This window comes from Muntiacus reevesi, chromosome 19 (assembly GCF_963930625.1).
Source record: "Muntiacus reevesi chromosome 19, mMunRee1.1, whole genome shotgun sequence".
NCBI lineage: Eukaryota > Metazoa > Chordata > Mammalia > Artiodactyla > Cervidae > Muntiacus > Muntiacus reevesi.
In genome coordinates, this window is record NC_089267.1 from 8,123,458 (window position 1) to 8,148,280 (window position 24,823).

Genomic DNA, 24,823 nt, shown 5'->3' on the forward strand with positions numbered 1-24,823 from the left:
ATTGTTAGTAACATATAATAAAGCTAAATTACTCATTCTCTTGGGAAGAATGACTATAAATTACAGAATTTTTAAACATGATCTAAATACTAGCTAGCGCTGTTTCATTTTTCTGGAAGTCACTTATGAAATAGATCCCACTAAATGCAACATAGTTAAAAAAAAAACTCAGAACAACCAGACTCTAACTGATAGAAAGGTCAGAGTTAATTTATACTGCCCAATCACAGCATGACTGTCAGCATATTCAATTCTGGGACTACAGATACTTTGTGAAATCTATGCAGCCTCCGAATATGGTAAGGAACTAAAAATGACAGTAAATATTTAAGGGTAATGAATACTGACGTTTCTACTATAAACCAGAGAGTAGCCAGAATTAACATTGTTATTACGAATCTAAGAGTCAGTGGAAATAAACAAGTATTCAAAAAAGTACCAAAATACTGGGTGGACCATAAAGAAGGCTGAGCTCTGAAGAACTGATGCTTTTGAACTGTGGTGTTAGAGAAGACTCTTGAGAGTCCTGTGGACTGCAAGGAGATCAAACCAGTCAATCCTAAAGGAGATCAGTCCTGAATATTCACCAGAAGGACTGATGCTGAAGCTCCAATATTTGATCAAACCTGATGCAAAGATCCAACTCACTGGAAAAGACCCTGATGCTGGGAAAGATTTAGGGCAGGAGGAGAAGGGGACGCCAGAGGATGAGATGGCTGGATGGCATCACCAACTCAATGGACGCGAGTTTGAGCAAGCTCTGGGAGTTGGTGATGGACAGGGAGGCCTGGCGAGCTGCAGTCCACAGGGTGGCAAAGAGTCAAACAGAACTGAGTAACTGAACAACAAAAAGCTTCAAAAAATTAAACATAAAAGGGAAAGCACTATAAATCACCCTAAACACTGTATCAGTATTAGGACTGAAATAATCAAATAATTTATTAAGAATAGGAAAAACCCTAAATAATAACAGAGTATACTGGGCTGACAGCCATATGCCAGGCTTAATAAACTGACAGATGCAGTAAGGTCTGGCTTCAGCCTCAGCATGCCTGTGTCTACTACTTGGTAACCTTGGCCTTGACAGCCACAAAGTGCAGTGACTATTTCATAAGCATTCCCAGGATTCAGGGGCCAATAAGCATCACTGACAAGGTGCTCATCATTAATCCCTGGGGGCTCAGATGGTGAAGCATCTGTCTGTAATGTGGGAGACCCAGGTCCAATCCCTGGGTCAGGAAGATCTCCTGGAGAAAGAAATGGGAACCCACTCCAGTATTCTTGCCTGGAAAATCCCATCGACAGAGGAGCCTGGTAGGCTCCATGGGGTCACAAAGAGTCGGACACGACTGAGCGACTTCACTTTCTTTACTTTCATAATTATTAGTCATTAGGCAGATTCAAACTAAGCCCAAAATGAAAGGCTACAGACCCCAGAATAGCTAAAATTAAACTGACAATACCACGTATTGACAAGAATGCAGAACATGCTTCCCCATGCTTTTCAAGGGGGACTATAAACAGCAAAACCCTGCAGAGAACTGTCTAGCAGTTCCTCCCCAAGTTAACATATGCCTACCACATAACTAGACAGTTCCATACCCCCAGCAACGAAGTGTAGCAACACAGGCGAAGTCTTTCTGCACAGAGAAGCCTGCCTGAGTGGCAGAGTCCAGGGTTCTTAGTGGTAATGTATAATGCAGGCACAAGTGCCTGAGTGACCAGTTAAGATTACCAGAAGTACAGACTCCAAGAAGGAAAGCAGCTGTACCACAAGTCACATACACAAACAATCTAAACAAGCTGGACTGCATGGTTCTGTATTCAGCAGTATATATCCACTAATCAGTGACTACTATCAGGTGACATCCAAGGGCCAGGTTTCCAGGTACTGGTCAAGGCTCACCCACATAAGCAGGTTCCCCCCTCAAGAAATGTGAAAAGGAAACAATATCAAGTCTGATTCACAAGAAAGTTGACAGCAATATTATTAACAGTGATTAAAACCTGGAAATGACCCAAATGTCCAACAACAGGTGAACAGATAAGCCAAGAGGTACAGGCGTACAAATGGCAATGAGAAAGAAAAAACTATGAATACCTGTGATAAGGATGGACCTCACAGACCTTAGGCTGAATAAAAGTAGCACAGACACTGGACGATGTACACCTTCTGAAAGTCGCTCAGTCGCATCCGACTCTTTGTGGCTCCACGGGTATAGTCCATGGGATTCTCCAGGTCAGAATACTGGAGTGGGTAGCCTTTCTCTTCTCCAGGGGATCTTCCCAACCCAGGGACCAAACCCAGATCTCCTGCATTGAAGGCAGATTCTTTACCAGCTGAGCCACAGGGAAGCCTACACCTTCTAGTACCTTCTAGTACAGCTTAAAGAAGTTCCAGAACCAGCAAAACTGGCTTATCATGACCCAAGTCAGAAAAGTACTTGGGGGCAGTTACTGACTTCCCTGGTGGCTCAGATGGTAAAGCATCTGGCTACAATGAGGGAGACCCGGGTTCAACCCCTGGGTCGGGAAGATCTCCTGGAGAAGGAAATGGCAACCCACTCCAGTATTCTTGCCTGGAAAATCCCATGAACGAAGGAGCCTGGTGGGCTACAGTCCAAGGGGTTGCAAAGAGTCGGACACGACTGAGTGACTTCACTTCACTTTCACTGACTATAAAGAGACATGAAGATATACAGCAACCAAAAATCTCATACATTGCTCTAAGAATATCCAGAAAAAGTTTAGTGGGGACGACACACGGTTCTGAAGAGACTCTGGGATATTGGTCTGTCCAGGGCTGCCCTGACACCACATCCTCAGCCATTTATTGTAATCGGACTGCTCTTTTTCAGTGTTCTTCAAAAAGAGCTCTTCCTTTAGCATGTAAATGTTAAACTGTAAAGAAAGAAACTAAAAATACATTAACATTTTCATGTGTTTCAGATCAGTTCTAATGCCAAGTTGGTACTATATATCTATAAATTTTAAAAATGCTATCATGAAACAGAGAAATTGATTCTTTTAAAGTTATACTTCAAACTGATAGCTATTTTCAAAGGAAACTTATTCTTAACTCCAACAGGAATGACACTCTCAAATCCTGACATCTTTATAAAATACATTTTACTTGTAATAGTTTTTGTTAAAAGATTGCTACTAACAAAAGATAAACAGACTTTTTGGTTTAATAGTCACACTAATATCAAAGAAAACACACTAAAAATGAAATTTTAAACCTCATGTCTATGGAAATTGGCAGAAATTAGACTCATAAAACAAGTTATTTTGTTAAAACAAAACTAGCAAAAACAAGAGAACAGAAAGCCGCCAACTCTTAAAAAGCCACACAAAAACTGGGGCAGAGAATACATGATAATTCTTACGATTTTTTAAATACACACAAACAACATATCTTTTGAACTATAACTCACATAAGAATTAACTTGGACAAATCAGGCTTCAGAATTTCTAGACATTCTTTATTCCTCCCAACTACCAATGAGAAATCTGAGACACAGAATAGCTCAGTCAATATTGTAATAGTATAATTAATCATTACAAAGCTTTTTGTTTTAGAGGGTCAAAGAATTAAGATATTCTGGGAATTCTAAAAGCCTTCTAAAATTATCCCACTGGCCCAGCTGAAGCAATCTGGGGTCAAGACCGCCAGCTGCACACACACCACCCATTTTCCTTTCAGCTCACTCTCCTTTTTGTCTTTCTTCCTTTGACTTTCTGCCTCAAATGTACACATGACAGCTTAAACTCCAGCCACACCTCTGGACTCTGTGGTGACCTAAAGGTGGCAATCGGGTACTAAGGAGGGAGAGCAGAGGGAAGCGAGCAGAGGCCCTGCAGAATGCTGCTACACCAGCCCGGGTACCTCTCTCCAGTCTTACTTTAACTGAGACTGAAAAACCATTCCAGCCATTTATTTCCAATCTGTTCACAGCACGTTGCAGGAGAAATGGGGTAACCCAAACATTCACCCCTGAGCCATGTCCTTGGTGGTCCTGTCTGGGAGTGGTCAGTAGATGAAGCTCAATTAGTCTGTGCCCCTGAACACAGCAGTATCGTGATGGGCCACCTAATCCAGGTTCAAAACATACTTGCCCTGATAACCAGCAGTCCTCTAATAAACACCAGGCCCTCAAGCTGAAATGGGAGGTATTGTTGCCTGATTACTCAATGGAATAAAGAGACCAAAATCTGTTATTGTTGTTAAGTAACACAGAGGTGTGAAACTCTTTGCAACCCCATGGACTGCAGCACGCCACGCAGCCCTGTCCTTCACCATCTCTTGCAGCCTGCTCAAACTCATGTCCATTGAGTTGGTGATGCCATCCAACCATCTCATCCTCCATCAGGGTCTTTTCCAATGAGTCAGTTCTTCACATAAGGTCGCCGAAGTATTGGAGTTTCAGCTTTAGCATCAGTCCTTCCAATGAATATTCAGGACGGATTTCCTTTAGGATTGACTGGTTTGATCCCCTTGCAGTCCAAGGGACTCTCAACACCACAACTGTTGTTTTCTCCAATACTACAGTTCAAAAGTGCCAAATCTTCAGCGCTCAGCCTTCTTTATGGTCCAGTTTTCATATTCATACATGTCTACTAGAAAAACCATAGCTTTGACTAGATGGACCTTTGTTGGCAAAGTAATGCCTCTGCTTCTTAATATGCTGTCTAGGTTGGTCATAGCTTTTCTTCCAAGGAGCAAGCGTTTTTTAATTTCATAGCTGCAGTCACAATCTACAGTGATTTGGGAGCCAAAGAAAATAAAGTCTCTCACTGTTTCCATTGTTTCCCCATCTATTTTCCATGAAGTGATGGGACTGGATGCCATGATCTTAGTTTTCTGAACGCTGAATTTTAAACCAGCTTTCTCACTCTCCTCTTTCACCTTCATCAAGACGCTCTTTAGTTCCTCTTTGCTTTCTGCCATAAGGTTGGTGTCATCTTCGTATCTAAGGCTATTGCTACTTCTCCCAGCAATCTTAACTCCAGCTTGAGCTTCATTAAGCATGGCATTTCTCATGATGTACTCTGCATAGAAGTTAAATAAGCAGGGTGACAATATACAGCCTTGATATATTCCTTTCCCAATTTTGAACCAGTCCGCTGTTCCGTGTCCAGTTCTAACTGTTCCTTCTTGACCTGCATGTAGATTTCTCAAGAGGCAGGTCAGGTGGTCTGGTATTCCCATCTCTTTAAGAATTTTCCACAGTTTGTTGTGATCCACACAGTTAAAGGCTTTGGTATAGTCAATGTAGCAGAATTAGTTTTTCTGGAATTCTGTTGTTTTTTCTATGATCCAACAGATGTTGCCAATTTAACTCTGGTTTCTCTGCCTTTTCTAAATCCAGCTGAACATCTGGAAGTTCTCAGTTCACATACTGTTGAAGCCTCGCTTGAAGAAGTTTGAGCATAACTTTGCTAGCATATGACATGAGTGCAATTGTGCAGTAGTTTGAACAGTCTTTGGCACTGCCTTTCATTGGGATTGGAATGAAAACTGACCTTTTCCAGTCCTAAGGTCACTGCTGAGTTTCTAAATTTGCTGGCATATTGAGTGCAGCACTTTCACAGCATCATCTTTTAGGATCTGAAATAGCTCACCTGGAATTCCATCACCTCCACTAGCTTTGTTTGCAGTGATGCTTCCTAAGGCCCACTTGACTTCGCACTGTAGCATGTTTGGCCCTAGGTGAGTGATCACACCATCGTGGTTATCTGGGTCATGAAGATCTATTTTGTAAAGTACGTCTGTGTATTCTTACCACCTCTTCTTAATAACTTCTGCTTCTGTTATGTCCATACCATTTGTGTCCTTTATTGTGCCCATCTTTGCATGAAATGTTCCCTAGGTATCTCTAATTTTCTTGAGGAGATCTCTAGCCTTGCCCATTCTATTGTTTTCCTCTACTTCTTCACACTGTTCACTGAGGAAGGCTTTCTGATCTCTCCTTATTATTCTTTGGAACTCTGCATTCAGATGGGTACATCTTAGTTTTCTCCTTTGCCTTTCACTTCTCTTTTCTCAGCTATTTGTAAGGCCTCCTCAGACAACCATTTTGCCTTTTTGCATCTCTTTTTCTTGGGGATGGTCTTGATCCCTGTCTCCTGTACAATGTCAAGTACCTCTGTCCACAGTCCTTAAGGCACTCTGTCTATCAGTTCTAATTCCTTGAATCTATTTGTCATTTCCACTGTGTAAGCATTAGGGATTTTATTTAGGTCATACCTGAATGGCCTAGTGGTTTTCCCAAATTTAAGTCTGAATTTGGCAATAAGGAGTTCATGATGTGAGCCACAGTCAGCTCCTGGTCTCGTTCTTGCTCCTGTATAGAGCTTCTCTGTCTTCAGCTGCAGAGAGTATGATCAATCTGATATATATGGTGCTGCCCGTTCGGTGAGGTCCACGTGTAGAGCCGTGTCTCGTGCTGTTGGAAGAGGGTGTCTGCTGTGAGGGTGTGTGCCCCTGCCTTCTCACGGCAAACAGTTGGCCTCAGCCCTGCTTCATAGTACTCCAAGGCCAAACTTCCCTGTTATAGTCACACATAAATCATGCCTCCTCATTTGATGAAACGGCTTCTATGGCAGCTCAGTGGTAAACAACCTGTGTGCCAATGCAGAAGCAGCAGCTTTGATCCAAAGGTCAGGAAGATCCTCTAGAGAAGAAAACGGCAACCCACTGGAGTATCCTTGCCTGGGAAATCCCATGGACAGAAAGAGTTTGGCAGGCTACGGTCCATGAGGTCTCAAAAGAGTTGGACACAACTTACCGGCTTAGTGAGTAACAACATCAACAATTTGATGAAACCACTGTTTTCATCCTTGCTGGAAGTATTCCCATAGGGCTATAAAGAATTCTAGAGACAGCAGAGTTCAGCTGCAGGGTTTGAAGAGTAACAGTTTTGTGAAAGGGCCGCAAGGAGCACTAGCACAAACCGCCATGCTCACATCCATTCCCTGGCTGCCAGTAACACGTGAACAGGTCACGGGAGAAAGGAACCACACAGTGGGGCAAGGTGCTTCCCCGCACTCTCTAACACACGCCAAGGGCACCTGTCGATTCATTTTAGCAAACTAGCAGTCTTCATATTCCAACCTGATGAGAAAAAGATAAAGGAAAATCACAGGCCAGTTTCACCTCTAAATCAAGCTTTAAAAGAAACCTACACAAGATGGCAGCAAATGAAATCTAGCAAAAAAATTAAAAACAAACCCAAAAAGCCACCACCATGACCAATCTAGGATTATCCAAGGAATGCAAAGATGGTTTAAGAACAATCTATTCCTGCAACACATCACTCAGAAGAGCGAAAATATGAAACAAACTTCACATGATTATCTCCCCCAACAAATGCATTCAGTTCAACAAACATCTACTGAGTATGTTCCAGGCATCATTCCAGGGGTTAAGGGCCAAAGCTTACATCTTCCTTCCTCTCACACGGCTTACTTCTAGTGGGGGAAAAAAAAAAAAAATTTAGAATCACTAAATTAAACTACTCAGAGTACATTAAAAAAAAAATCTTAAATCAGTAACAAAACCACATCCCAACTGCCAAAAGGCACTTGAAGCAGAAAGCTAAAAAAGCCAATAAATCTTAAAAGATATGCAACTTCATTTCCAAATAAGAGAAATGCAGATTAGTGAATGATCACCTCACGTTTGCCAAACTGGCAAAAACTACAAATACATGGTGATATCAAAGTTCTGGGTACAGAACAACTAGAAAGATTACAACCTCCTAAGAGGACTTAAATTGGTACATTTAGAAAAATGATAGTGAACTGTTTAGGGTGTTGAAGCTGCACATGACCTATGACCCATCGATTCCACTGTGTGTATGTATTTTCGCACACATGCAACAGGAAACATGTACGAACACGTTCACTGTTTGCCCAAATGTCCAGAACGATGAGCATGCAGTACACAGTCACACATAATGATAATAAAGTACACCTTATCCAATAGCATGGATGAACCCTAGGAACACGTGACTTGAATGAAAACAAGCAAATAATTTCACAGACACTTCAGCAAAGGTATAACTAAGGATATCGCCCATACTATAAGGCAAGTAAAGAATTAACACAGACTGAATTTAAACAGTGTTTATTTCCAAGGGGTTGGGGAGGAGATGACATTGGGGAAAGGCACATAGGGGACTGCAAAACGCTGGCTTCAAACCTCATACCTTGTCTGCTTAATAAATACTCTGCAAGTATGAAAGTATTACGTGTTGAGTAAATACCAAAGCTGTCAACATTTGCAAAACATCTGTGGCGGGCAGCCTCTGAAGAGGCCAACATCTCTGATACTCATGCCCTGCTTCTTGGTGTGGACTGGACTAGACTCACTGCTGACAACAGAGTATGACCAAAGCAGGGGATGAGTGACTAAGAAACTCTGGTTTCCATCTTGCTTGCTCCCATGTTATGAGCCGCCCTATGCAAAGTACATGCGGCAAAAGCTGACTTTGCTGAACACAGACAACCCAGGCCTAAGGCCGCCTCTGCCCACGCCCCACGACACCGCAGTCCCTGCTGAGAGCTGCATCTAGACTCTTAACCCACAGGAACGTGAGATAACGTCCATCTGCGGTATTAAACTGAGAAGTTTGGGGGCAATTCGTTACAAGACAAGAGATCATCAGCACCATTGCCGGTAATACAGCAAAGTGGTTAACATTCCGATGCATGATCTGATAGTATAGAACTTTCAGAATAAAATCGTCTATAGGTTCTGACTTAGAATACAGCATCTGAAGAACAATCGTTTCTCTTAAGGACTATTTTGGCTGGTTGTTCCTCTCTTTCCAATTAATTCCAAGGTTTATGCTGCAATGCTATTTTTATAACAAGAAACTGTTAAATTACAGTCAGGGAAAAGGCTAAGCAATTTACAGTGTAACACACAATTGTGTAGAAACTAATGATGACTAGACTGTTGACACCAAAGCTACTTAGAAACATTAGCTGAAATACCGGTACATAAAATACACATAAACTGTACATAAATAGACATAATGAACATTAGTGTTACTAACTGACAATTCTTGGAAGCCATGTTGTGTGCTACACAAAGAACTACATTTCAGTTTATAAACCTTGGTGATTCATAACTTTTCAGCCGCATTTTTTGCATAAGATTCTAACTTTAGAAAATAAAAAGAAATCATAAAAATGCAAGTCCCCTCAAGTTTTAGGTCATATTAATAGCAGCTGTCCTGCACTGACAACCAGGACTGTGCTATACTCCTCACTTATATCTGCTCATTAAATATTTCCCCAATGACTTTGTAATAAAATTGACATACCACAAAATGCACCAATTTTAAGTTCACAATTCAATGATTTTTAGTAAATGTATACAGTTGAGTAACTATCACCAGGATCCATTCTTAGAGCAGTTCCATTACCTCAAACAAGCTGCTCTGTGCCATTTTGCAATTAACCCCACTCAACTCCTAGTCTGAGGCAAGGACTGATCTGCTTTCTGTCTCCAGAGATTTGCCTATTCTGGACATTTCATATTGAGGTAATTAAACAAGACGTAGTCTTTGCATCTGGCTTCTTTTACTAAGCATGGGGCTGAGAGAGTTTTCTTCTTTCTTTCTGTGAAGATCTTATTTCTTCTTTCAGATATTATTTCAACTCTACAGCCTGTACATCTCTGTCACACCCACTCAACTCTGATGTTAGAGCATGAAAATGGCCACAGAAAACAGGAATGCAGGTTTGCTAAACTCTGACTTAGACTGCACACACAGAACACATTTCACTTAAACACTCAGTGATTGCTGGACATGTGGATTCTTTCCAGTTCTGTGTTAATATGAAAAAAGCTGCTATGGAATTTGCATACATATCTTCATGTGGACATTATATCCATTTCTTGAGCATATTCCTTAAAGTATAACTGCTGGATCACATAGATTAAACTAAAAAATTTAACATTTTCAGTTCAGTTCAATTCAGGCACTCAGTCGTGTCTGACTCTTTGCAACCCCATGGTCACAAAAGCCTGCAGTACGCAGGCTTCCCTGTCCATCACCAACTCCCGGAGCTTGCTCAAACTCATGTCCATCGAGTTGGTGACGCCATCCAACCATCTCATCCTCCTGCCTTCAATCTTTCCCAACATCAAGGCCTTTTCATATGAGTCAGTTCTTCTCATGAGGTGGCCCAAATATTGGAATTTCAGCTTCAGCATCAGTCTTTCCCATGAATATTCAGGACTGATTTCCTTTAGGATGGACTGGTTGGATCTCCTTGCATTCCAAGAGACTCTTAAGAGTCTTCTCCAACACTACAGTTCAAAAGCATCAATTCTTCTGCGCTCAGCTTTCTTTATAGTCCAACTCTCACAACCAAACATGACTACTAGAAAAATCACAGTTTTCACTATATGGACTTTGTCAGCAAAGTAATGTCTCTGCTTTTTAATATGCTGTCTAGGTTAGTCACAGCTTTTTTTCCAAGGAGCATCTTTTAATTTCACGGCTGCAGTCACCATCTGCAGTGATTTTTGAGCCCAAGAAAACAAAGTCTATCACTGTTCTCATTGTTTCTCCATCTATCTGCCATGAAGTGATGGGACCAGATACCATGATCTTACTTTTTGAATGCTGAGTTTTAAGCCAGCTTTTTCACTCTCCTTTTTCACTTTCATCAAGAGGCTCTTTAGTTCCTCTTCATTTTCTGCCATAAAGGTGGTGTCATCTGCATATCTGAGGTTACTGATATTTCTCACTGCAATCTTGATTCCATCTTAATTTTTTAGGAAAATTGAAAACTGCTTTTCAACCCAACACACCATGTGACATTTCTAACAGCAGCACTTGAACTTTCTAGTTTCTCTGGATCTGTCAATACTTGGATAGTATCTGGTTTTTATTACAGCCATTATGAACTGAATGTAGGTTTGCCCCCAAATGCACAGGTTGAAGCCCTAACCTCCATTGTGATGGTATCTGGAGGTGGGACCTTCGACAAACAATCAGGATTAGATCAAGTCACAAGCAGGACTTCATGACATGATCTGAGTGTTTAGGGTAAAAGGAAGATAGGGTCAGTCTCTGTCTCCCTCTCCTTCCCACGGCCCCCATATGAGGACACAGCAAGAAGGTAGCCCTCTGCAAGTCAAGAGAGGAATTGAATCTGTTGGCACCATGATCTTATGCTTCCCAGCCTCTACGACAGTGAGAAAGACATGTTTAAGTCACCCAGTCTGCAGTATTTTGTTACAGAGCCTGAGTTGACATAATCATTCTAGTGGGTGTGCAGCAATATCTCACTGAGGATTTAATCTGCATTTCCATAATGATTAACAATGTTGAATATCTTTTTATGTGCTTATAAGCAATTTAGAAATCATAATTGATGAAAGTATGCTCAAATACTTTGTCGGGGTCCAGCCCCAGCAGGATCCAGGGGAACCCTCAGGATGAACGGCGTGGGCAAATGAGAGAGAGAGAAAGAAAGAGACCAGACCGGGATGTGCAGCAGAGTCTGGCAGTTGCTTTATTTTTCATTCTTTATACCCTAAGTTGGTACATTTCTAAGGGGGAGATAAGCACACAGACTTAGTTTAACATTATATCAGCTTGTCCGTCACGAAACCAGGTGTGCTCTGTATATTTTTTGTTTATGAGAGTCTTTTCCCATAGATTTTTTGTACATTATCTTCTGGCATTGAGTTTAGCAGAAAACAGAAAAAGTGGCAGTCTCATGATACAGCAGGTTGCAACGTAATAGAAATACAATCCTGTTAACATAAAAGTCAACCTTTTTGCAGAAGTTCTCAACTAAATTTATCTAAAAAGTTTAGCACACAAAGACTCTGCGGCTCTGGAGAGGGAGCGCCTGTTTAGCACTCCTGGTTAAAATTAACAATTATCTTATTGTTTTTACACTAGGGCTAAACTCTTATTTTTCTAGCTCTCCAACTATATTAACAATAGTGTCCATTGCACAACCTCAGCACATTAACATCAATCAAACGTTGCTCCAATAACCACTTTTAAAACAATATTTTTTGTATTCTCTAATAGGGCGTCCCCAAAGTGCTCTGTGCCTATTAGGGCCTTTATTATGGTTAATCTGTATGTATAATATCTTTTGGCCTTCAGGCCTGTTGACAATTTATGGCTTGCACCTGGTGTAACATTAAGCAACTTCAGTAGCCGACCCTGTCTTTTTTGTGGTTAATCTATTTTCTTTCTATTAGGTGTCATCTCCATGGGAACTAGATAGGATTACATTTTTACAGAACAGAAATGCAAAGGACTGCAAAAACAGCAGATATAGCACAAAACAGGCTCTTAGTCTAAAAGTTAACTACCCGCAAGAAGTCACCAGCTAATCTCTATCTAAAATATTTTCTATTAGGCACATTTGTGACTATTATTTGTGGAGCTTTTCTCACCCCGTGGAGGGACCTATGCTTAATAGTTTCTTTTGTTAGTGTACTGTGCTTAGGATGTTTAGAACAATCATGAGCATTTTTTGCGATGAGAGCACACATTTATCAAACAAGCCAGAGTGCCAGCAAAAGGGATTGAATTGAAGGATCTCCTTCATCCCTGGCCCCTTCATAGGGCACCAGCATCTAAGAGATTTGTTAATCAGGGTTTTAAGTTGGTCTTTATTCAACGAAAGAGGAGCAGGAGAGCTCTCGGCAGGCAACACAAGAATCTGCAGCAGGGCAAACAAGAACAACCACAGAAAAGGGGGGAGGATACAGGGCGGGGTAGAGGCCGAGGCCAACCTGGAGGGTCCCTTGTATCCTGAACGGCCTTGCATGTCAGGTATTTTCTTCATGACCTCGTCTTAGGTGGGATCTCCCACAACAGCTCCCAGCAATACTTTGCTCATTTTTAACTGTTTTTCTAATTAGTGATTGGTAAGAATTATTATTATATTCTGTATACAAGCCTTATACAACATATACGATTTGCAAATATTGTGTCTGTGACTTCATTTTTTTAAACTGTCTTTTGAAAGGCCACATTTTAAATTTTGATAAAGTAGAATTTATCAAGTTTTCTCTTACTGGCACCTCGTAAATTGTGAGATGTAGTATTTTTATTCTCATTCAGTTCAAGCTGAGGAGGGAAGAAGTGGTCAGTAGGAAGGCAACAGACCTAGTCTAAAATATTACACACTAACCACTCTCCTTACCGGTCTGCAAGTATAAATAGTCCTCTGTCTGGCTGATTTCCAAAGCACTGAAGTTGTTCTTTTGTCAATTCTGTATTGCTTTTTGGGAAGAGGCTCTATCAACCTTCTTACTTGGCCATATGTGAAGTCACATCCCAACCAGATCATTAACTCTTAACAACATGGAAGTACGAATTATCCCTTCTCATATACACAGTGTTATGGGCCATTTCTGTCTCCTGAAGCTCATGTACTGAATCTAACCCCGGTGTGTTGGTGTTTGAGGGTGGGAGGTAATTAGGTCATGAGAGTGGCGCCGTCGTGAACGGGATCGGTGCGTGACAGAAGGCACAGGAAAGAGCCTGCTCTCTGCTGTGTCAGGACACAACAGGAAGGCCGCCATCTGCAACCAGGGAGCAAGCCCTCACCAGACTCCACACTCTCAGCACCCCGATCTTAGGTTTCCAAGCTTCCAGAACAGACAGAAATAAATGTCTGCTGCTAAGCCACCTAGTCTGCAATGCTTTTGTTATAGCAGCCCCAATCGATTAAGACAGTACTAAAAAGTGGTCAGATTCTGGATAACTGTTTTTTTTTTTTTTTTTGCCACACCTGCGACTAGTAGGATCTCAGTTCCCCGACAGGATCAAACCCAGGGCCACAGTAGTGACAGCCTGGAATCATAACCACTAGGCCACCAGGGAACTCCCAGATTCTGGATAAATTCTGAAAGCCAAGCACAAGAGAACATTATACATATTTGATACAACTTGTGAAAAAATAAAGTCAAAGATGGTTTCTGGACTGAGGTAACTCAGTAGTCAAGGCTATGGTTTTTCCAGTAGTCATGTATGGATGTGAGAGTTGGACTATAAAGAAAGCGAAGTGCCGAAGAATTGATGCTTTTGAACTGTGGTGTTGGAGAAGACTCTTGAGACCCTTGGACTGCAAGGAGATCCAACCAGTCCATCCTAAAGGAGATCAGTCCTGGGTGTTCACTGGAAGGATTGATGCTGAAGCTGAAACTCCAATACTTTGGCCACCTGATGCAAAGAACTGACTCATTTGAAAAGACCCTGATGCTGGGAAAGATTGAGGGCAGGAGGAGAAGGGGATGACAGAGGATGAGGTGGTTGGATAGCATCACCGACTCGATGGACATGGGTTTGGGTGGACTCCAGGAGTTGGTGATGGACAGAGAGGCCTGGCGTGCTGTGGTTCATGGGGTCGCAAAGAGTTGGACCCGACTGAGCAACTGAACTGAGCTGAATGGCAACAGTCCTAGGCAGACCTTTCATGACTGAGCGACTGAACTGATTGAACTCTGCTGCGATTCACTGACCATCAGGAAATTTACAGAATATTAACAGCTTGAGGATCAGCTGCTCTAGAAATGTTAAGTTTGAGATGTGAACTTTTTGGCAGAAACTGTCAAGTGACCACTGAACATGGATATGAAGTTCAAGAGAAGTCTGCAGGGCAGTGACACCTGCTCAGCACTCACGCGTCTCACACTCCTACCACGGTGCAGAGGCACTGCTCCAGCATCATCACACACGTGGACAAGTCAGAAAGAAGTGAAGGGACCTCAAGGTAGCACGGCACGATTCACCAATTAGACAGCAAGTTCAGAATAACTGTATAAACTCCAGCTACAAGTTTTCAGCAACTAACTAACCAATGTCCTAAAAACTCTCTTGTGCGTGTGCTAAGTCACGTGGGTCATATCCAACTCTTTGCAACCCTGTGGACTGTGTCCCACCAGGCTCCTCTGACCATGGGACTCTCCAGGCAAGAATACTGGAATGGGTTCCCATGCCCTCCTCCAAGGGATCATCCTGACCCAGGGATCGAACCTGTGTCTCTTACGTCTCCTGCACTGACAGGTGGGGTCTTTACCACTAGTGCCACGTGGGAAACTCTCTTAGGTGCTCCAGAATGCCTGGCATAGGAATGGTTTTGAAACAGAATGGAAGGGAACAGGGCACAACCTTTAAAAGAAAGACAGAGCCTGAGAATACAACATAAAACGATTAGCACTAAATGGGTCCAAGATGGCAGATGAGTCCACTTCCACTAGACCCTGAGCCTCAGTGTATGCTCACTGTAACACATCAGCAGACTAAGTGTAATGCCCACGGGCACCATGACAGTTCCAAGGCTGACCACAGCATTAACAAATTGGGTGCTGGCTCAATCCTGGAAATCTCTGGCCCTTCCCCAAATAGCTAGACTACCCCTCCCACTACTCACTGTCCTAGGAAATTACCCACCCCATAAAAACACCACCCCATGCCCCGGGGCTGCTCTCACCTGCTGAGATGGCACACATTCTGTCTGTGAAGTGTGTTTCTCTCTAAATAAATCCACTTCTTACCTGTCACTGTGTCTCTCACTGAGTTCTTTCCATGACAAGACATCAAGACCCTGAGTTTCGTTAAGTCCTGAGACCATGTATATCGTGATCTCAACTAGAAGATCATGGGTACAAACTCCCGTCTGGGTCTTGGTTGGGTTCTAGCCTGGATGTGTGGGTTCAAGTTCAAATCTGAGGTGCATGATTTCAGTTTGAAAACTTCTTGGTCAATCTCATTCATCCCAGTTCCATAATTTAACTCACCTAAATATGCACACACTTGGCAAACTCTTATTTTCACTATAGAATTACTTAACAGCAAAAGGTGAGAATTTATTAAATATCTATGTGGGGTTGTTTGAAAAAGAACATCCATAAAATGGAAAACAATGCAGTATATAAACACCCACACCCCACACACATATATATAGCAGTATTGGAAATAGTCAAATGCTAAACAAGCCAGTTGATCACCAACAGGAGCATGGATAAATTGTGATATGTTGCTACAATAAAGTATTATACAGCAATGAGAATCAACAAAGTACTGTTACCTACAACAATACAGATGATTTTCAAATGTAACACTGAATGCTAAAGAGGCCAAACAGGAAACAACACACAGGATATGACTCAATTTTTATGGATACAAAAAAGACAGCCCAAAAATCAGTGTCAATTTTTTCTCTCTCTCTTGCAGAAAGAATTCATTTGAATCAGTTCTAATGACATGGATGAAACTGGAGCCCATTATACAGAATGAAGCCAGAAAGATAAAGACCAATACAGTATACTAATGCATATATATGGAATTTAAAAAGATGGTAACGATAACCCTATATGCAAAACAGAAAAAGAGACACAGATGTACAGAACAGACTTTTAGACTCTGTGGAGAAGGTGAGGGTGGAATGTTCTGAGAGAATAGCAATGAAACAAGTAAACTGTCAAGGGTGAAACAGATCACCAGCCCAGGCTGGATGCATGAGACAAGTGCTCGGGCCTGGTGCACTGGGAAGACCCAGAGGGATGGGATGAGGAGGGAGGCGGGAGGGAGGATCGGGATGGGGAACACATGTAAATCCACGGCTGATTCATGTCAATGTATGGCAAAAACCACTACAATATTGTAAAGTAATTAGCCTCCAACTAATAAAAATAAATGGAAAAAAAAAATCAGTGTCAAGAGACAGGTTCGCTAGAAGCAAGTGACAGGACAACTACAGACGAGGCAGCACAGCAGCCGTGAACACCCCTGCTCTGGGTTTGGGCTTTCCCTGTGTCTAAACTGCCCTGCACTCACAGCAAAATCAAAACACGAGTAAGGAAAAATGATTAAGTAAAAGGAAAATTCACTTAAAAGAAACTAAAGGAAAGTAGATGGTGAAAGAAATAAAACTAAAAATTTCAAGAAGAGTCAGAGAAGAGAGAAAAACATTTACAATAACTTATATTAATAAAAAGAAAGAATTTAAAGATAAAAATTAATTTGAGGCCAAAACAGAACTCAGATAAAAGGCTAAACATATACAGAGGAGTTATAAGAGGCTGAAATGTGAAACTAAAACAGAAATGAGAGCCAAAGACTCAGGCAAGAGAAGTTTTAAAAGAAAATATCAAAGAGATTTGAAGGCAAAGGTGAATAAACAAAAATATCCCAAAGGAAAAGAAAAACGAGTCAATGTTTCTGGGGTGGGCACAGCATCCTCTGATGAGACAGTCTTCTTCTGAGTACAGGGTCATCACGAGTACAGGTTAAAGGGGCACAAGTAGGCAATTCACCAGCTTCCCATGTGGCACTAATGGTAAATAACCTGCCTGACGATCAGGAGGCTAAGAGACGCAGGTTCAGTCCCTGGATCGGGAAGATCCCCTGGAGGAGGGCATGGCAACCCACTCCAGTACCCTTGCCTGGAGAACTCCATGGACAGAGGAGCCTGGCGGGTTACAGTCCACTGGGTTGCAAAGAATGAGACATGACTGAAGTGACTTAGCATGCACACGTGCGCACGCACGCACGCACACACACACACACACACACACACACAAAAGCCATTCTACCCTCTCAGCTGTCTGTGAGCTCCAGAAAGCTGTGTCTTTGTAGGCAGCTTCAGTTAACACAGCCTGGTAATAACCAATCAGCAGCTGAGGTATCCACAGCAGGATTCACTTCCACAAAGTTTACAGAAAAAAACACCCAAAGTTTTATTAATAAAACAGAAGTTTCTTTAAAACGGTGGTTTCGGGACCTCAGTATCAGCACAGATCAGCAAGGTACCTGCACATGAAATCATCTTCATGACGATGTTAAGATGCTACTTCCCTTTCCACTAGCAGTTACTACATTCTTCACCCCCTAGCACTCCCCAGCACGGGGCACGTGTAATCAGGAAAGTACCCTTAAGCAGAAATGATTCTGAGATATCCACCCATCAGTGCTCATCTGTTTAAAGTTCTGTTTGAGGAAGTACACATATAGCATTCTTGTGAGAACCACTTGTGCTATTTCAGTTGTGAGCTACACTAGGCACTTTTTCTCAAATAGTATCATTTCTGCTTGAAAGAACAAAGGACAGAAAGGCAATAGTAACCCAGATTGGAGTATTAGGCAGACTCTCTCAGAAATGGACAAAGTGAACTTGTCACTTCAAAGGAAGTGACAGTATTTGTTACTAGTGGTAAAACTTGAGGTCTCAAGAGAGAATCAGAAATTTTGGGGAAACTGGAATCCAGCACCTTGAGCCTTCTACTCTTCCCATATATAAGTGCTTCTCTGATAAGAAGAGTGGTGATGTTAACAGAATGCCAATGTAAATCAGTCTCTCTGGATGTAATCTAGTATTCCGAATTATTTAAAAGGCCTCCAGGTAATGTTTGAAGTTGCCCCACCAGAGGTTCCATGCTAAGCAATCCCATAGGTAACAAACATCTCCAGAGGAGTTTATTAAAAGACAGCTCACTAAATGGTAAGCTCCAGCTTATGAAACATTATAATAATATTATAATAATGCCCATTCTGGACTAATCATTCACTAATAAGGTGATCAGTAACATCTTGAGGTATTAATTTTGTTCACCTGTAAAATGTAGAAAATACCTCCACAAAACGTCATTCCCAAAGATCAAAGAAAACGTTGGATGTGAAAGCCTTGCACAGTACGTGGCAAGGTCAGGCAACACAAATGTGTTGGTATGTTAGGAGAGATTAGATGAACTACAGAATCTCACAGAAGGGAACGGGTAAAACAGCACTCTGGATTCTCTGGAATCTCTGTGGCGCTCAGGATGCAGAAGCAGAGAAGCAATGGGCAGTTAGGTACTATCGAGCATTTCTAGGAGACAGCTGGGCTAGAGGACAGTTACCACCTCAGAAGCTATGATACTTAGCTATAGGTCATCATCCGAGTCAAAGACCTACCCGTCATAGCTAAAATGCAGCTAAGTAACTTTATGACAACATTCATTAATATTATTAAATTAAATCCTCTTGCTTTGATTCCACAGTCATCAGGAAATCTTTTTTTTTCATAATTTGGCTTCTCATGCAAAATTTTTTCCTAGATCAGTGACTCAACTATCCTATCCCAAAGTAGTGTCTCACTACAATCCAAATTATACAGAGATCAAATCCTAAATCCCTAAGTAATCTTGTTTATAAAGATTAATTTTTCCCCATGCATTTAAAATGACACTAGAGACATACTATCCTTAGGAGGATTAAGAAAAATTACCACAAATCATTTTCTGTAGACTTAATTCTCTCTATAAAACAAACTGGAAAGACTGATGAATTAACACTCCAGTGTAGAAGTCTTTGTACCCTTGACTATGATGGATCAATCCAGTAGCCTCTAGGTTCAAGGATAAGACAGGGTTTGTAAACCTGGACTGCACCTAGATAAAATCAGGCTTATCTTGTCATGTTTTGCAGCACAAATGCAGTTCAGTGTCACAAAGAGACAGGCCCCACCCACAGAACTGTTTTGATGATGGGATTTATATCCTGTCAAACTAGAATCAAGATTGCCTGGAGAAATCTCAACAACCTCAGATATTCTGATGACACCACCCTTAATTACAGAAAGCAAAGAGGAACTAAAAAGCCTCTTGATGAAGGTGAAAGAGGAGAGTGAAAAAAGCTGGCTTAAAATTCAACATCCAAAAAACTAAGATCATGGTCATTTGGTCCCATTACTTCATGGCAAATACATGGGGAAACAGTGGCTGATTTTATTTTCTTGGGCTCCAAAATCACTGCAGATGGTGGCTGCAGTCATGAAATTAAAAGACGCTTGCTCCTTGAAAGAAAAGCCATGACAAACCTAGACTATGTATTAAAAAACAGAGATATCGCTTTGCTGACAAAGGTCCATATAGTCAAAGTTTTTCCAGTAGTCACGTATGGATGTGAGAGTTGGATCATAGAGAAGGCTGAGTGCCAAAAAATTGATGCTTTAGGATTGTGGTGCTAGAGAAGACTCTTGAGACTCCCTTGGACTGCAAGGAGATCAAACCAGTCCATCTTAAAGGAAATCAACCCTGAATATTCACTAGAAGGATTGATGCTGAAGCTGGAGCTCCAATACTTTGGCCACTTGATGTGAAGAGCTGACTCACTGAAAAAGACCCTGATGCTGGGAAAGACTGAAGGCAGGAGGAGGAGGAGGGGGTGACAGAGGATGAGATGGTTGGATGGCATCACCGACTCAATGGACATGAGTTTGAGCAAACGCTGGGAGATGGTAAAGGACAGGGAAGCCTGGCCTGCTGCAGTCCATGGGGGTCATAAAGAGTCAGACACAACTGAATAACTGAACATGCACACAGTAAATTTGTAATGAAAAGCAACAGTCTGCTTAATATACCACCATTTCAAAAGTTTTCACTTAACAGGTCAAATATAAATTTTATGATACATATTTACTGTATTCATTAGAAATAATGAATTCTTTATTAAAACATGATAAAAATACTTCTAAAATCTGTACCAAAGAAACAGAATCTCATAGGTCCTGCCGATTGTAGACAGGTAAGAGACAAATTTAGAGCCAAAGCAGCTAAATTAAAATCCAATGACAAAAAACAAAAAAAAAATCCAATGACATCCTTGAAAAACTCATCCTATCAACAGAAACTTCTACAGATGTTTTTCCAGTGTCCTACAAAAATAATTTTCAACCTCTTGATTCACTGCTGACCAAAAAAACAGGACATCCCTTTTCTAATTCAGCACTTAAACATTTTTAAAAAGCACACTTATATGTTTTCAAAGAAAAAACTTGGGAAACATTTAAGTGGTTATTATAAACAGCTTCCCTAATCCATCACTATGGAAGGAAGAAAGGAACAGAGGAGGAAGGGCCCAGACCACCATGCTGTGCTGGGCTGAGTCACTCAGTCACATAGGACTCTTTGTGACCCCGTGGACTGCAGCCCGCCAGGCTCCTCTGTCCATGGGGATCCTCCAGGCAAGAATCCTGGAGTGGGCAGCCGAAATCCCTTCTCCAGGGGATCTTCCCGACCAAGAAATCAGACTGGGGTCCCCTTCATCACAGGTGGATTCTTAACCAGCTGAGCTACCAGGGAAGCCCCCAACCCCCCATGACTTCCAGATTAACAGGTTCTGTAGAGTATAAAAAAGGTGATGCTGCAAACTCCCAGACAGTACACTCTACTACTGCCAATACTTAGAAGAAAGTTCTGGAACACAGATACTCAAAATCAACACTTCAAGTGGGAAAATGGAAAGATAGCAAACAATGCTATCAGAGGCAGAGAGCTGAGGCTTAGCATGACTAAACCTCTAGAGAAGGGCAGCAGGTGAACCTTAATGAAGCAAAGTATCTTACAGAAGCTTCAAGATGACTAGGTGAATCCTATACTACTTATTTCTGGTGCTGAAACAGTCATTTCAAATGCAATATCAAAATTTAAAGTTTATATGTAGCTTTATTCTACACTTTGGTGAGCAGCCCAGACAGGAAATGAAATGGAAATTTACTCACTATAGTAACCATACAGTACAGTGTCCTCGATCTGTCTGCTGACGTTCGCATTGGCCCAGTCCTAGGAAAAAAGGAAACAACAGAAATATTAATGAAACATCTAATTGCTCAACAGTTATACTTAAGTCTTAATATGATCGCATATCACTTTAAAATGTATTATCGACACCGACAGGTATGGTCTGTGCCTTCAAGAAGTGAGGGAGAGATGAGTAAAAAAAGACAACCGCATTAGCAGGTAAATGTGACCAAGCGTGAGCAGGTGGTTCTGAGGAAGTTCAGGAGATGGAAGTCGACTGACCTTCAGGGGTGGCTTCCCAGGGCAACTAAACAGGGTCTGAAAAACACCGAGGGAAGGCAGGAGGAGAGGGAAGGCACATACATGGGGAGTGAAAACCCGAAAGAAGCAAAATATAGACTCCCTGGAGCTCCTGGAAGGGAACGAGGAAGCGGGAGTGAGGGAGGGGAGGGGCAGGCGTGAGGACATGTGAGTCGGCTGAAGCACTCTGGTCTCTGGCGGAGGGCAACGGGAAGCAGAGGAACACTGCGATGAAGAGGAACCGGTATGATTTGCAACTTAGAAACAAGATATTCAGCATAATATACATTTAAAAAATACCTAAAAGAAGGAAATTAAACTCCTTTGCATTCAACCCAATTATTTTTTAATTAGCAATTTTAGAAAATTAATTCAAATAAATCTCAAATTTAAAAAAAACTACATTAACTAATTAGAACTGAGGTATAATAGCAAGTCTTTTTGAATACTCTAATTTTACACATATAAAAAATTAAACCTGGAGAGTCTATGTGACTTGCTATTAAGTAACAAGGCTCATTTTAGTATTCAGGTAAATTCTATTCCATCAACACTTTAAGAATCCCACTTACAAGTCTTTTAAAGCAGAAGAATAACATTTAATTATCCTAAAATAATTTAGGTTTTTCTTTTTTTTCCCCTTTTTCACTTTATAAACACCTACAACAAGGATCTATGAATTTCTAATTGAAGAATGCCTAAAAGAACAAAAGTGTGGAAAACCCAAATTTAGCACTACAGACACAAACCTTGACACACAGTGCACAATAAAAATGCTATTTCTCCAATAGCCATGAAGACTGTGAAAAACAAGAACAGGCTAAACTTTAAAATTATGTTACCTTTATAAAGAAACAAGTAACTACAGAATATTAAGAAGATCCAAATGAAAAGTCAGCATTTCCACATGAAAAGGCTGTAAATACCAACTCCATGAAACCATATACTGCCAATCAAAATCCCAACAGCAGGGACAATGCTCTGACATGGTGATTCTAAAAGTCATCTGGAAAACACACAGGCAAAGAGCTAAGAAATTTTTCTAAAAGACCAACAAGGAGGGATTTAGCCAATTACCAAATCTTATTAATAAAGCATGAAAATCTATTATTAATATCATAGTGACCTTCCATTCACCTAAATGACAAGATTGAAATCATTAAAAAATATCCAGCAATGGCAAACGTGGAGGAAAAGCCATCTACACACAGTAATAGTAAGGAAGTTCGTGACACAGACCATCTTTGCTGGAATCTGTCCTAAAAAGATTCACACAAATCAGGACAGATGTCATGCACAGGGATGTTGTGAAACAAGTAGTCCTGCCCACTGAACAAACTCAAGACCTCCAGAGGAATGCCTGGCAGCCCTCAAGCCCAGACCCCCCGGCCCACCGCAGGAGGGCTGTCCTCAACCTCAGTCACTCACCGGACCACAGGGCCCAGAGGCTGACTGGGTGCTCAGCCCCCGCGGCGTCTGGGGCCCGCAGACAGCGGGTAATCCAGGGCACCCATGTCCAGGGTGTCGATCTACCTAAGGCCACTCTTCCGCCTGCCTCACAGGCAGAGGCGCCTCTGCTGAAGCACCCACACTTTGGGAAGCTCACCACTTCACAGAGCAGGCAGCATGTAAGAACGTGGGAACCTGCTGACCCTTATTCCCATAAATTACAGCCTCCACCAATCAATGTTGACTGATCTTTCTTCACCCGACAATACTCAGGGTGGTCCAGTGGTTAAGAATCTGCTTTGCCATGCAGGGGACACGGGTTCACTCCCTGATCGGGGAACTAGGATCTAACATGCCTCCAGGCAAGTAAGGCCATGCGCCACAACTAGACACTCTGTGTACCCTGACAGAAAGATCAGTAAACAACAGGATAATGTCGTTTAAAATGCTGAAAAACAGTAAGAAACAACCAAAAACGAGACAACCGAATCACCTGGGGAGAAACAATAAAATGTATTATTGTACATTTACAATGTGGAATACCATATGGACAATAAAATCTCTAAAATGTATATAAACTGCTATATATGGATATCCATGAAGTACTTCTGAATGGGGATAAACAGAACAAGTTGCAATCAACAACTCTAACACTCACAATCTTTGACTAAAAAATGTAATCCAAGAAATACCAAATATATACTACAGAAAAATAAAAATAAAGTTAAGCAGTGCTCACCGCACAAGACTAGAAAAAGCACTGTGGTAAATTCTAATCAATGATGAGAAATTTTTTCTTCAGGTATCCAAATGAATGAACACAACCAAAACTTCAGCTCCCAAAAGCTGTGTTTCTTAAGTGATTGTTTATATAGCATAACAAATTTTTAAAGATTTTTGAAACGTGAAGACTTTTTGAAACAGAGGATAATTATAGCTATTCCTCTGCAAGATTCCAACCAACGAGGTATTAATGTACCCACTGACAATCACATAAAAGTTAAACTTAAAAACTGAAGAAGACAATAACCTGAGAAAAAGACAAGTAGAAAGACTGAAGGTAATTTAAAATCAATGGGCTTCCCTGGTAAAGAATCCGCCTGCTAATGCAGGAGACGCAGGTTGGATCCCTGGGTTGGGAAGATCCCCTGGAGAAGGAAATGGCAACCCACTCCAGTATTCTTACCTGGGAAATCCCATGGACAGAGGGACTGGGTGGGCTACAAATCCATGGGATCGTAAGAATCAAACAACTTAGCACTAAACAACAACTATTTAAACTCAAAGGTTCACTGACATTTAGTGTCTTTTACCCTCAAAGGTTCTTTTGTTTAACCAAATCTTGCAGCAGTTAGAGAATACTACTGTTACTATTTTAAAGCAAAAATATGTGTAAAATATACAACATCACTCAAGTACTATTTGTATATTTGGCTTTTATATACAACCTTGCCTTCAAGGTATCTGATTCACTGTCAAAAGAGCTCAGTTTATGAAACTTCCTTCTACATTTTG

At 41.4% G+C, this 24,823-nt stretch overlaps 1 protein-coding gene across 1 annotated transcript in view; it reads right to left on the minus strand.

The window, feature by feature from the left end:
- The window catches only part of LMBRD1 (LMBR1 domain containing 1), a 132,251-nt gene that overhangs the window by 87,035 nt on the left and 20,393 nt on the right, over positions 1–24,823 (minus strand). Inside the window, exon 3 of the mRNA XM_065911336.1 lies at positions 21,541–21,601. Coding sequence (XP_065767408.1) covers positions 21,541–21,601 — 61 coding nt within the window. The remainder of the gene's footprint in view (positions 1–21,540; positions 21,602–24,823) is intronic.